A 14,909-nucleotide genomic window follows, 5' to 3' on the forward strand; every position below is an offset into this window, starting at 1 on the left:
GGTGTATGTAGGTGTTTTCACTATATTCTACGTGTCCCTTTCAGCAAAGCACTGGCCATGGTTAGGCAGGGCACAGAATGACTTTGCAACAACATATACCACATAATCAACTACCTTGACCAAGATAGATTCCGAAGTCACCGAAAAATGTAAACATCTTTTTGTAAAGGTACATTCCATCAGACAGAAGTTGTGTTTGGTTTGGCTAACACATTCACCATAAGTTAAAAAGGAAACATTATCAATGCTGACCACCACAAAAATCGTTAACCAATCTGAAAAGAAAAGTTGAAGACATCACATTAGCTTGATGTCATCTGTGAATACTAAGAGTAGCTGCTGGTATAATGTGATGCTGGTGCTGTGGTTGCAGAGGGAAGGACCTCGGTTTGTGTTTTTGTTCTCCTAAATTGAAGTCCTTTCTTCTCATTGGTAAGTTGAGGGATGCCATTTCTTATTTATGCGTGTAGATGGCTTTACGTGTATTGAAAGTACTTGCCGCACATGGATCACCATTTCAAGGAAGCTTTATTGAGATGTCTGTACAATGCACATTAACTCTTCCTTCAACTCTGCCCACTTCTAATGCTCTCTGCTCTTGGCCGAAATGAGGAGAGAGCAATGTGATTGGGAACAGCCAGGTGATCCAGAAAGACAACAACGTTCAACTGGACCAAAGACTTACAAATAGGACATAATAGGGTACATGCTTTAAGACAAATGAGAATTCAGACTCCATAAATTAGGATTGACAGAACCAGTAAAAAACACATTAGCACCTTGACTGCATTGCATGCGACCAAGCAGAACAGCCTCAACCTGTGCTGGCTCAAGAAGGGGAGTATGTGGAGTAAAGGACTATGGCTTGTCAAAAACAGATCTATGGGAAGTTTAGCACTGGATTAGGTATGAAACTCAGGAGTGGTTAAGAGCATTTATCAAGTGGGGATCAGGGATCATTCAGCTGTGGATAAGGACAGAGCTATCTGAAGTCTGATTGTAGGCTACAGACTCAACATATGGACCCATCAGCATCTTAAGAAAATTCCAGCTAGATGAAAAGTAAATTACATTTTGAGCTACACTGAAATTTATGTACACAACCAGTCTAGTTGAAAAGAATATCCAATTTATGATTTTATGATGTGTGGGTGAACTGTGTCTTTAAAAAAACACAATGCAACTATAACAGGGACAGATGGTACTGTCAATGCAAAAATGTTCCTGTCCACTTAAGCTGTAATACTGATAATAGCTGGTCTGAAGTGACGATAAATTGATTGTAGAAATGTGTGGCTCAAAGACACATGTAACAGCAGGACAGTGTTCTAACTAGGGCTTGGAGTAGTTTCGTCTAGTGAGGACTCCCACCCCGAGTTCCATGATGAAATATCAAAGCTTAAGTCTTTGTAAATTGCAGGTGTCTGGCTTCAAAGACCTTCTTCAGGCCTCCAATGAACCTGTGAACTATGAGCAGGTCCAAGCTCTGACCAGCGGCCTTCTCAGATCTCCAGTGCAGCATCCTCAAAGAGCATCCTTCTTCTCTCTTAGCATGTTGTTGGGGCCTAGTAAAGCTTCTGCACTTTCCATAGAGGGAATACTAATGAGTGTGAGTTTTCTACTGGAAGACACTATTGAGATGGAGAAAGAAAATGGAGTGTAAATGAGGTAAACATATGTGTAAATAAATGGTTATTGTTTTGTGGTTAGTCCTGATCGTTAGGAACGTGGTTCGCACCAGAGATACAGGAGGACTAGCACAGCAGCAGCCACAATACACAGGACGATGAAGAAGAGGGAGGCTGCCCAGAGGCTGCGCGAACGGCCAATGTATTCCGTTGGGGCATCTGACGGGATCATGTTGGTCAGGTTCAGCATGTAGCCCAGTGTCCATCCAATATCTGCGTTGCCAGCCTGGGACAAAGAGAAACACATGAAGGAATCAGGATGCTGCTATTGAATTCAGTGCATATGAAGGCCTATGGCTAACACTTGGGGCTAGTACAGCCAATCCATACTCTGGACACAGTAAATAGACATTCTTCAATACTTTGTATACCAAGTTTTCACTGCGGTTTAGGGTCTTTATATTTATTTGCTTGACTTTTAAGGATGGCATTCCGTGATTTTGTATTTTTGTGATGGAGTACATCACACTGTTTCCAGAATGATGTATATTACTCTGCGGTTAAGGCAGAAAGTAGAAAAGTCCATCAGAGCATTTAAGTGAAACACGAACAAAACTAGGAAATAGAATCTCCTAGGTGACCAATTAAATCATTGCTAAACTATTTATTTTATATATCTAGCACATATCAGAAACAAAATTAGGTCACTTTGGTCACTAAACAGTCTTTCAAGACATAACATACTTATGTTATCAACCTTTGAAAAGTGAAAATCTGATCTATATGGACATCTTTAAGGATAGCACTTCCAGTGGGCATGAGGAGGACATGAAGTGCGGCACACACTTTCCACAGCTCATATGAAGACAGAACTCCAGCTATACACCCAACACAGCCCAAATATGCAGTTAATGCGCTATTAACACCCACGCTAACATCAGATGCCTTACTCATATAAATCCGTTGGCAAGGGGCAAGCCTACTGTCAAAGAAGATGCACAAGCTATTTGGTACTGCTCTCAGGGCTCACTCATCCAAGACCAGAATCTTTCTCACAGAATTCATTGTAGATGACATGTTCACCTAACAGAGGAACAGACCCATCGACTCTATGGATAGCCATATTCACAAGTCGAATTAGACTTCGGTCTACAGGGGAAAATTTGAAGCCATTTGCCGGTGATTCTGGACTAACACAAATGCTATGTAGTCATGCAAATTGTACATTGAGAGCTGTACAAATGCCACTGACACACCACAACTTTGAATCAGGAAAAGAAGAACTGGAGGATTTAACAGAATGATTGCATAATGGTTAAAGCATCTACATCCACATACAAGGGGACAGAGGATCTGAAGACCTATCCTTTCATCCTCCCAGGTCAGTCTATCGTCACACTATAGAGAAGGAGTAGGGCTTTTCTAATGTATATCTAACTATGGCTTTCTTGGAGATGCAATTCTGGGAAAAGCAAGGCCCTTACCCACAAGTTGTGGCATGCTTCATCAGCGGGCTTGCCACACTTAGGCCTCATGAGGGTACGTTGGCTCAACCACATAGTGTGAGAGTGAAGGTTTTTTTAATATGAAGATGTTCTTGGTGCCAGAGACATAAAGGGTTAAAACATTCTAGGGCTATCCACTCAGCTAATGTAATCTGGAATGCCCTGGATGGATTAAAATTTCACCCATGGAGTTAGCGAAGGGGTATCATTGCCTAGTCAATATGGAGTCCCCAACACGTTTTGGCCATCATTTCTTATGCCCTATGGGTCAGCGGCCTTCATCAGAATGTTGTTTGTCACTGGACATCTTAAGATATGTTGTTGTTGAAGTTTGAACTTTATGTGTAAAACTAATAAGTGTACATGTGGCTTTCATTCATGCACCATTCATAGAAGGTATTACATGGAGGTTACTCACATCCAGCTAGGTATCTACACATTGGCTAGATTCTTTGAGTGAGCAAATATAAAAGTAATTGCTCATTTGCTTTGTTATACCGTTATATAATTATTGGTTTGTTTCACAAAGGTTTTGTATAGTTGTAATTCGAGTGAGATATTGCACTCCGTGATAAAAACATAGCAAACTGGGTGAAAGGTGTTCATTCATGCATAACCGTGTACATGTTCACATCCAGTTGTGTTCAGTCTTATCCTTAGGTTACGCTATTTGCGCTCAGTCTGGGGAATGAGGACAAAGTCACCCTGTAGTCACACGCTACAATGTGAAAATGCTCATTTAAAGGTAGAAGTGAGAGAGGCTATAGGTAATGATTTGTAGTGATTTTCTTTCTGATTAGGCTTGGTTTGTACTTGTGAATTGTTATGCATCATTTTATGGCAACACTTGTAATTAGCAGTAATGATTGCACCAGATAAATTCCAAACATATTGTATATTTCTATTTCATCTAAAACGGGGGTAGTCATATGAAGGCCATACACAAGACAACAAATCGTGCACACAACAAATACATTTTCCAAATACACACCTCATACAATGCACACAGCACTAAAACACACCTCCACACACCCAGATCACTTTCCTCATACTCCAAAGGTCAGGTAGTGACAAGCTTTCCTCGGCAGACTGGAGTCGTGCAGGAAGGGACATTCCAGACAGTTTACAGTGCTGCGAGGTCAAGCTAATGGCACGCATGCAATATACAAGCGGGAACAAGCTACGATAACCCTTGGCAAAGGCAGAATAGTAAGAGAGAGTATGGGGAATATGCCAACAGGCCACATTGAAGGGATTTACAGAGGGGGAGTAACCAAGAATGTGCACATAGATAATCCTGCATAGATATAAAGATAAGAGTAAACAAAGACTCATATGAATGAAGTATGCATATATTTGCTCAATACCGGCCAAGATCGCACAGAGGTCTATGAAACCATCAGGTCTCTCTGAACAAGTAAAGTGACAGAAAGTGAAAGGTCCAAAAAACACAAATTCTAGGAAGCTGAAGGGACTTTTTTCTATTGCTAAGACTAATAAAAATGAAAATATATGCAACCACAGGTGGAATAACAGTGCCGGGAAAGGTCTAGGAGAAGGCACAGGTGCTCATAATTGGCACAGTATTGCAGATGAGAGAAGGAACAGTGTTGGAAGGGTAACGGAGCAAATTTGTGTCCGAAATATAATAAAATCTGTTCAGGTACGATTACTCGCCTCCATGGTAATTTCAAAATTCTGTGCAATGCTGCCTGAGTTTATGCAAAGTTGGTTTGGAGTGAATCACAGGTGATGGGGAAGTTTCTGAGAAGCAAGATCTAGTAAGATCACATTTTGTGTGCCCATATGAGCATGTGAAATCAGAATTGCAGGGTCTGAGTATTAAATAAGCCCATTCTTAATTGGAGCAATCTGAAATATCTTGAAGAATGGCCTCCATTACACCAGAAGCTAATGTTCCCACTAACCCTTTACTTCGAGCACCGTGAATAAACAGGCAAGGTTCCTCCCCGAGAGGACTTATCACGAAGGATGGAGTTGAAATTCTAATGCGGATATTTATTAAAATGGGCGCTTGAAATAGTGAAATGTGTTTGGTTAAGCAGACTCATCTAACAATGTCTTGATAATGCTTCAGCACAGGGCCAGCATTTCTTACATCCACATTTGGAAACTGCATATCCATTTGCCAGATTACAAATCGTGGGTATCTTTATTTACCTTAAAGTTTCCTAACTATTGATTCTTCTATTGCATTCAAACTAGCTCAAGCAGGCAGTGTGTGCAATGTAGTTTTGGTTTTACTCCAAGATTAATTTGTATTTATGGCTTGTATTTGCAGCTTTGCCTTCAGTTACTATGATTGACCATTGTCAATATCGAACAGTTCTAAAACGCAGAAGAGGGGAGAAGGTCCATTTGAGGAGTGGACTTTGATTTAGTATAATATATAATATATATGTTGCTATTCTCACCTTGACCAGGTGCAGCAATTGGATGGTGTCAAAAATTGTTGTCATAAACACTGTCATAAGCATGGTAAGCTTACGTGCTTGTAGAAATGTTGGCCTATTGTGATTATATCAACTGAAAATGCATATGTTGGAAATATAACAACAGATAGATTTCTACTTAAAAAATAATTCACTTTGTTCTTGAGATTGTGTTGTAAAGCTATATAAATTGAAAGCTGCATTAAAAAGTTAAATTCTAGGGGCGTGTCTAAGATGGCGGCCGAGTAAGAGGAACTTCTGGAAACTCTGTTGAGTGGAACCTACGAGGGGGACAGCTACCATCTACAGGGGCATTGCTATCCTGGCTGGCTTTTTCCTAGCCCCCGTGTGTGTGGTAGTTGAGGCTGGAATAGTAGATGGTGTGAGGTGGCCCGAGATGCCAACAGATTTTGCTGAGATGGCACAGACAGGACTGGGATGGCAGTGCCTCCCTTCGCCGGTACTGAAGGGGAGCCGCGCTAGGCCTACACATGGTTTTAGGCTCAGGTGGCCATTGGCTCCCTCACCGGCACACCCTCGGGGGTATTTACCAGCAGCGAGTATTTGGGTTCTCTCCTCTGGACCGTCTCTCTGGGCTGCAGCCTGCGACTTCAGGCTTTTCCTGCAGCCTCCATTGTGACTTGGGGATTGGGTGACTCTCTGGACGTTGGTGACTCTCCCTGAGGGGTCTGGCCTGCTTAGCGCCCCTTTGATATTGTTTGCCCCACATGAAGGCTACAGCCCGGATTCCCACTCTTGCCGGATTCTTCTGGTTGGCCATGGTGCACCTCATGTAGGGCCTGATCTCGGATGAGCGCAACCTGGTGGGCCTCATTTCGGATAATGGAGGCAAGCCGGGAGAGGTGGTGTGGAACGAGGGTCTTCCTGGCATAAACCTTCTGCAGCCCTCTGTTTCGTGGGCTGGTCTGTCTTGACACCTGGGGCCCATTACACAATAGGCACATTTTCATTGTTTGCGCCGGGCGCACCTTTGAAAAGGTGCACCCGATGTAACAATATAAAATGCCCCAATCACAATGAATGCACTACCCTAAGGGCAGTCCCGAACTCGTGCTGCCTGGGGAAAGCACATTCAGATGAAAAACTGAACAGATGCTTTACAGCTGCTCTGTGCTTTCACAGTACAGTTGGCAACCCACCTGCACTTTTGAAGGGGATTAGAGATCCCCTTGCAAGCGGGTGCAGTGAGTGACTGCACCTGCCTGCAAGTGGATGTCTGGGGGGTGTCCATGGGACCCCCTTCTCCCTGACAGGGAGCTGCCATCAGGGGGCACACTGACAGTGCGCCACCGTCTCTGCGCCTCCTGAGGACTTCTGTGTCTCTGTGCCCCCGTCTGCAATACGGCGTAGGCGCACAGATAAAGAGATTCCCTCATTTGCATTGGCCACGCCCTCAGGCAAATGAGGGAACGCCCCCTGCAGACAGCGCCAGCGTTTTAAGTGTACCAGCGCTATCAGTATTACAGAAGGGGCCGCACAAGAATCTGCAGCCCCTTCTGTAATACCAAAGTGACCCGGGGGCCTGCAAAGCAGGCGCAAATGCCCATTACGCCTCAGGGCACTTTCTGTAATATGGCCCCTGGTGTCCTGCCTCTTTATTTTCCCCATTTAGACATTAGTGGTTCTGCGGAAGCTGAGGAAGCACCGGAGCATTACGGACACCCTGAAAATAAGGTGCACAGCCCCTCTCCCCTCTTTTATGCACTCTGTAAATCAACAGCGATTATTTGCCAGGAGCTGGTACCATATGGAAGGGATGTCATGAGGCAGCATTAGAGGATTATTTTGGGAACCAGCTGAATGACCCTTAAACAACAATCAGCTCCTCTTACCTGTTTTTGTGCGGGACCTCTACCCCCTTTTATCTGACCATCCACAGCTGGGAGCCTGTTTCTGGCGTAACCTCCTTAGTCTCTCATACACTTAACAAACTAGAGACTTTTCCAACTCATACAAGTGCCCACCTGACTGCATGGCAGATTTCTGCATGGATTATATGCTCTTGTAGAACATTTAGATTTGCTCTCAGTGGTGTTTGTCTAGCTAAGGACCTGATATTCTGACCTACCAATACAAACGTGGAGGCCCTCTTTGACCTACAGATCATCTGAATGAAGAGTGGAACAGCAGGCTCCATCCTCTAAGCAGCCTGCCATTGATCAAAACATGTATTCACAACGTGACGTTAAGAGGGACGCTACTCTGAAAGACCTCTTCACTAAGACTTCAACAAAGAAAATGGACAAGGCAAAATAAATGCTAACCAATGTGCATTCAAGTGAAGTCTCTGTGACGGAGGAGGCGTGTACTGGTGAAGCTCCCATAACAAGGTCCTTTTTGGAATATTTATTCAGGTTCCACTGTGATGACTTCACAACCCTTAAACAGGATATATATAAACAGAGATTAAAGATATTCACTGTGATGTAGATGATCTAGGCCAGAGAGTAAGCTCACTAGAACAAAGCCGGGATTCCCGGAAAGAGGAGCTAGATGGCCATTGTCGTGAACGTTTGGCGCTACGGGGGACATTCACTCTCCCAATCTTTTCACCCTTCATGTAATATTAGAATCGAATAGAAGTAGCATTTATAAAGCGCATGGCCACCCTTGGGCATCCCAGCGCTAATATTGCCAGAGGTAACATGGCCAGGAGTCCCACCCTGACGGTCCTGATTGGAACATTAACGGACTGGGAGACAAGATTAAGTGTGGACTCGTGTCACAACACATAAAACGACTCCACCAGAGGTGGTGATGCTACAGGAAACGCATCTCAGGGGAACACAGTGCTGATTTATCGCTCAAGGGGCATACAGACTTCTGGCGCACTCGAGGTTCACTACTGGGGCACAGGGGTGGTGATCCTGATCAAGGGTAGATATGTGGGAGTTCTAGGGATGTGGGGCCGGGTGGAGGTCCTCCTGCTCTGTCTGTGCACCACTCAGATTGCAGGCACCCACCATGACGAAGGTAAATGACGTACTGGTCGAGACACCCTCCGCAATACATATGGTAGGAGGGGATTTTACTGATGTGATGGACCAGGCCATCAACAGCTCTGGGGGAGGGGTCGGATGCACAACGACCACACCGCTACAACGCTTCTCCAAGGCGATGGGATTGACGGACATTTGGAGGGCAAAACATCCCCAAACCAGACAATACTCCTTCCACTCGGGGGCCCATGACTCACATTCCAGACTGGACTACATAGCTGTTCCCAGAGGGGAAACATATGGCGCAGGGCGCGCCAAATATACAGCCTGGGGCCTTTTGAATCACTCCCCACATCTGGTGGAGTTAGGGTTGAGGGAGCGCAACAGGGTTCGGGCTGGAGACTGAACCCATGGGACCTGCAGAACACCAAAACTACAAAAGGTATCAAGGCAGATACTGACATATACTTACTAGAAAATAAAGACTCGGTCCCATCTGGCGTAATGGTCTAGGAGGCCTACAAAACGGTGCTACACGATAGGGCGCAGAATCGTATTGCTTGGGAAAAGTGAGAGAAAGTTCAGAGCCTGGCGGAAATTATATAAATAAATAAATGATCTAGATAGACAGGTTGTTCAGCACAACGACCACGAGCAGTCCCGTAGACTTGTTACCCTACAAAGGGAATACAAGGAGTTGGCCTCAGACGCCGCTAGGAAATTGCACCTGGCAATCCTACATTGCCTTTATGAGGTGGGCGACAAGGCCGGGAAGCTTCTGGCCTGGCTTAACAGATGAGAGGTTCAGAACAGGTGGGTGGCAATAGTGACAGACCTCTCAGGGAACACTCAATGTACAGATGAAGGGGTGGCTGCAGCCTTTGCCCGAATATTTAGAGATCTTTATAGGGCACGGCCACAAAGAACGCTGGCTGATACGCTGGCATACTTGGAGGCAATCACCACCCCAACGTTAGAGGAGGAGGAAACTCAGGCTTTGGATGAGGACCCAATGCTAGCAGAGGTCCAAAAGCCTGTGGCAAAGCTACGCCCCAGGAAGACCCCTGGTACTAATGGCTGCCCATGGATTTCTACAGATGATACGCAACCGCCCTCTGCCCCCACCTCCTCTGGCTTTTCTTAGATGCCTGAATGGAGGGGATTCTCTCCCCAGACCTGCAGGTGGCTACTATCATGGTCATACATAAGGAGTGCAAGCCCAACAATCAGTGTGGGTCATATAGACCCATCTCTCTTCTGAATTCGGAAGTCAAGATCCTTGCAACCCTATTAGCGACTCACCTCCTGGGCCTAGTTGGGAGGTTGATCCACAAAGACCAATCCGGTTTCATGCCGGGTAGATCTACCCGACTGAACCTTAGACATACAATTGACTCATGGAGGTACGCAACCGTCTAAACCCACAGGTGTTTTTGTCACTGAACACCCTTAACTGCCAAATCCTGGACCCCACTTTGGCCAAATTCGGTTTAGGACTGAAATTCCGGGGCTGGGTGGCACTTCTCTATATTCAACCGATGGCTACAGTGTGGGTCAATGGTCGAAGTTCAACTTCTTTCCCCATCGAGAGAGGGACGAGACAGGGCTGCCCCCTATCGCCCCTCCCTTTTGCGCTTACTCTGGAGTCCCTGGCCTGCACTGTTAGATCACATCCCTCGATCCGGGACTTCCACATCACACCCGCAGACGTGAAAGAGGAGAAAATCTCCCTGTACGCGGATGATATCCTGTTATACATCACCTACCCTGAGACTACGATTCTGGTCCTGTTTGATTTGATCACCGAATATGGACAACACTCAGGGTACAAAGTCAATTGGAATAAGTCCAAGATATAATGTCAGTCTAGTGCACCCCTAGTCTGTCCCCTACCTGGAGAGTTGCGAGTGGTGTTGAGGGGTTTTAAATATTTAGATATTTTTGTTACGCCCCATGCGGAGTTGTGCAGACGAGAAAATCTGAACATCATCCTGGGCAACTTTAGGGCTGATATAGAGAGGTGGAGGGACCTTCTTCTCCCCCTGAAGGGTCAAGCTGCTCTTTTTTAAAATGATCTCCCTGCCATAACTCTTGTATGCCCTCCAAAACACATACCATCTTATGCCTAGGGCTACTTTCACTGAGATCAATGGCAACATTAGATCTCTAGTATGGCAGGATGGACACCCCAGAATCGCACTGCAGACGCTGCGGTACAACCCGTACAATGAAGGGATTGCACTCCCCGATGTGGAGGCATATGCCTAAATTAATCTCATCCACTGGCAGTCACTTAGGGGCACCTTCTACACCATTGTTGTTGCCCACTGTTCCACATAGACATAGACCAGGCATTTGCAAATCAGTTGCATTAATTCTCAATTAGGAACAGTCCATTCAGAACTGCTAAGCCAAGTCTACTTAAGACTGAAGAATAAGCACATCCAGAGCAGTTTCTGCTATTTAGATCTCATCAGTGATGCACAGCTTGAGTCATGTGGCACAGTGAGTACCAGATCCAGGTCTGGGCATATCCATTGCACTTAGGATGTAGACTTTAACAAACGATGCTTGAATTATTATCAGCCATTGGCGACCACTCAGTGCCACATTAAAGACCATCATTTTTAGATACCTATTCCACTCTAGCTAGAGATGAGGCATAGCAGTCTTGGTACACCCTAATAGAAACAGTCAAGCAGTTACTGCCTGACTGGGTTCTATCCAGACAGGAACTCAAGCAATCCATGCCCTGTTTTGGCATACGCTTACTCAGTGTGGTATAATTTGAGTTGTAAACCCACATCTTGGCATACCAGTCACACTAAGTGACTCATTACGATGAGACTGAGACCACAGGCTTTCTGAGTCTTGTGGTGGGTTTCACTTTCAAGCACCGCATTATGATGCAGGCGGTCAAAAGTGAAACCGGCTGGTCATTCCGGCTCATCGGGCAGTTGGCAGTTGGAGGCCTGACCATAAATCCAATGGACAGTGTTTCCGCCGTCAGGATTACAATGCCGGTTTCCCACAGGCTTTCAAGTCGGGCTTTCTGATATGGAAAGCCTGTCAGAAAGCGACTTTGGTGGCCCCTAGCAGGGCCCCCTTTTCTCTGTGGCCTCCGGTTGGGGGCCGAGAAGGCACCTATGGTGCCCCCCTGTTGAGCACTGCACCACGTGGCAGGCACCTTGAGGTGCCTGTCACGCGGTGCAGGGATCAAAAGATGCTCCCATTTCTCTACGGGAGCTTGTGCTATGGCCGGTCTACGGCCGCAGCACAAGCTGTCAATGAGAAATGGGAGTATGCGACTGCACCAAGTGCAGTCGATTGGAAATGCTGCGGTCGGGGCAAAGACCGGGGGTCGGTTGGTCCCGTTCTGCAACAGTGTCGGGCGGACAGGAGTCAGCCCGAATTTGTAATAAGGCCCTTAGCGTGTCTACTGCAACAAACAACATAGTGATGGGAGGAATGCTTGAATTAATCTCAGACACTGGAAATCACTGGGGTTTCACTCCAGATCACCCTTTGTCGAAAATACAGTGCCTATCATCGTTCTTTCTAAATCTTTTTATAAAGTGCTTGAAAATCGTGAGTCAACAAATTAAACTAAGAGTCACAAATCTCCCAATTTATCAGATGAGATGGGCTTGGTAGTCGTCAGTTGCCATCATTATAAAAGTATCAGTATATCTAAATCTAATTTGGCCCTTGGGTGAAAAATGTAATCCCATTTTACGATTGCTATTGTTGATACCTTAAGCAGAATAAAATACACATTTAATTCAAAACAATCTATACATTAACTGCTTACTAACAAAGTAAAATGAAAGAAAGTTCAAAATTAAATGCATTGTATCAAGTTTACATTTTTTAATCAATATCCCCAAAAACTTTCCCAAGAATAATCTTTTTGAAGAATTTGATTCCTTAACTGGTTTGCAGTGCCAAATAACGGAGCTGGGTATCCCTGGCTTACAGACTGTAATTAGTGAGAGGAAATCGGACTACGTCGCAATGAAGGACTAAGGGGGAAACATGAGCACACATACTTCTTTTTCCATTTTTTACAGGATAACCCATCGAAAATTGAGATGATGGGACACTAATTTCCCTTCCCATCCATAAATATATATTTTTTATTCTTGTCTTGAAAAAAGTCAAAAGCCAATCATTATATCTAGTTAACATAGATTCCTAGCTCAAATTATTAACTGATCCCTTTAAAGTGGCCATGCCCTTCCCAACAGCAGCAATGTTGGGATGGAGAGCCCGATGGCGACGCATGTCACTTATGTTGGGTGAGTGCTAGGTTTTTTTCAAACAGTCAATGTTTGTGATCCAAACATACACTCATGACAAACATCACCTTGGGGTTGAAACCTTCAATAAAATTGGGCCCTCCAAGACTGCACAACTCCAGAAGACATGCAAATAGTTTACCTATTACAGAGGGAACAGTTTTGAGCCCATTGACATACCACATCTGTTTTCTTTACCGGGAAAGGCTAAAAGGTGGAAAGTGAAGTGGCAGACATGGCAAGTTGTGAAAGGCTTCTTGTAGAGTCCTGTTCAGCTAAGATATTTGTAACTTTGCCTGTGGAGATACTACTGTAAGTGATTCATGACCAGGATGATCACCGTTTCCAAAATCTGAAACAAAAATCTGCAAACATGGCTACCTGTTTGGCAAAGATAATGTTGCTCCAGGTGTCGCTGTTGAATTTGTATTTGCCTTCCAGGAGAGAGACGATGTAATATCCTGAGGCGCAGTAAGCACTTAAACGGTCTTTTTTCTCAGTAGGATACTTTTGTTGTAGCTAATTGATAAAAAAGCATAAATACACAACATTTCAATAAATAATTTCAATAAATACATCAGCATTTGTTGGATAAGTTTGCAACAGGTGTTTGAAGTGTTTTTTCCCTTGTTTAGGTCGAGCCTACCAGACAGTACAACTGTCTGGTTGTGAAAGACGTATTGTGGGCTTACCAAGAACATACATGGATTTGGGGCCCACCCACTGCTTTCCATTGGTTAGCTTTCCTGTAACTCTGATTTGCCTGCTTCTTATTCGTGTCAGAGTTTCTCATTTGATTAACTGGCTTCTATGCTTCCACAGCTTGCTTTTCAAGCACTCCTTTGTTACCTTTGTGGTTAAGCACATGAATGTGTGTCCAGATGTTTCTCTCATCTTGATTGCCCATTGTTTCTTCTCCCCACCCCTGCCCTCAGAGTTGCTCCTACCTCACACCTTCCTTCTCTATCACTTTTGTTTGTCCTCTCTAGTTCCCTACGTTGCTCCTTCCACCCGCACCCTCCGTGTTGCTTCCCCCACCCATGCACTTCGTGTTGTTGTCCTCCAGATGTTACGTCACTGAATTCATAGGGAGTGTCAAATACCCAAATGCCAAACAAAGAACAAGCGTAGCAAATATATTAAACAAGAGAGTGGTAAGTGGTGTAGTATGTAACTGGAGGAAATATATTACTGACGCGTGGTGTGGTAATTATTTAGAGACAGCACATCTTCTATTGAAATGGCCACTAAATTTGCACAGACATACAGTTTTACTGACAAAATCATACAGCGCACAAAAGATAATCTGTGTAAATAAGGTTTCAGCAATATTTAATTTGTGGATCACTAAGTGTATTGATTCGTTTTTTCGTATTCCAATCTTTGTTTCCATCACACTTTAGAATTGCAAACAACGTGCTTTATTTGTGATTTCCTACTGCTGATTTATTCTGAAATAAATGTACAATTCATTTACAGGTATTTAAATATTGTGTTTGACCTTTCCTTTCACACAACCCTTACCACAGCAAAATTGTCACATAAGTCCCCTTACAAAATCCTGTCACCTAGCAGTTAGAGAAAGACAAGTAAACACCATTCTTCATGTACAAAGAATAACCAGTAAGTCGTCATAAGAAAGGCTTGCATTTGACCTGTCTTCGAAGCATAGAAAATCAGACAAGGTAAAAACAAATTTTAAAGGCATTGTTATTACTTATTCACTTTCTGAACTTCAGCATGGTCATTCTGAGGGTGGTGCAACACCCCCTGAATGCCTACTTCCAGTTCCTATGCTTAAGGAGGCTTAAACTCTTTACATCATCGTCGGTCTTCTTGTTCCAATCCCTAATACAATGAGGTGTTAACTATACCATCTGCAACGCTGACCTGCTTTACTACCTAGATACCTTTAGCATCCTCCCACGTACCGAAAGCGACTACAGGCCCCAGGTTATTTCTCCCAACACAAGGCCAGGGACTCATAAACCAGCACCCTCAACCTGTCAGGGAATATATACCGAAAATCTAAAGCGACTGAAGTGGAGCGACGATATCAGCCCCA

The 14,909-nt window shown here is 44.4% G+C and overlaps 1 protein-coding gene across 1 annotated transcript in view; it reads right to left on the minus strand.

Moving 5' to 3' along the window:
• Positions 1 to 509: 509 nt before the first annotated feature.
• The window catches only part of LOC147710515 (ectonucleoside triphosphate diphosphohydrolase 8-like), a 418,351-nt gene continuing 403,951 nt past the window's right edge, over positions 510 to 14,909 (minus strand). Inside the window, exons 9-10 of the mRNA XM_086921185.1 lie at positions 13,226 to 13,363; positions 510 to 1,914 (exon numbers count right to left, since the gene is read on the minus strand). Coding sequence (XP_086777311.1) covers positions 1,720 to 1,914; positions 13,226 to 13,363 — 333 coding nt within the window. The 3' untranslated portion in view covers positions 510 to 1,719. The remainder of the gene's footprint in view (positions 1,915 to 13,225; positions 13,364 to 14,909) is intronic.

The sequence above is a fragment of the Lissotriton vulgaris genome, chromosome 5 (genome assembly GCF_964263255.1).
Source record: "Lissotriton vulgaris chromosome 5, aLisVul1.2, whole genome shotgun sequence".
In the NCBI taxonomy this organism is placed as follows: Eukaryota; Metazoa; Chordata; class Amphibia; order Caudata; family Salamandridae; genus Lissotriton; species Lissotriton vulgaris.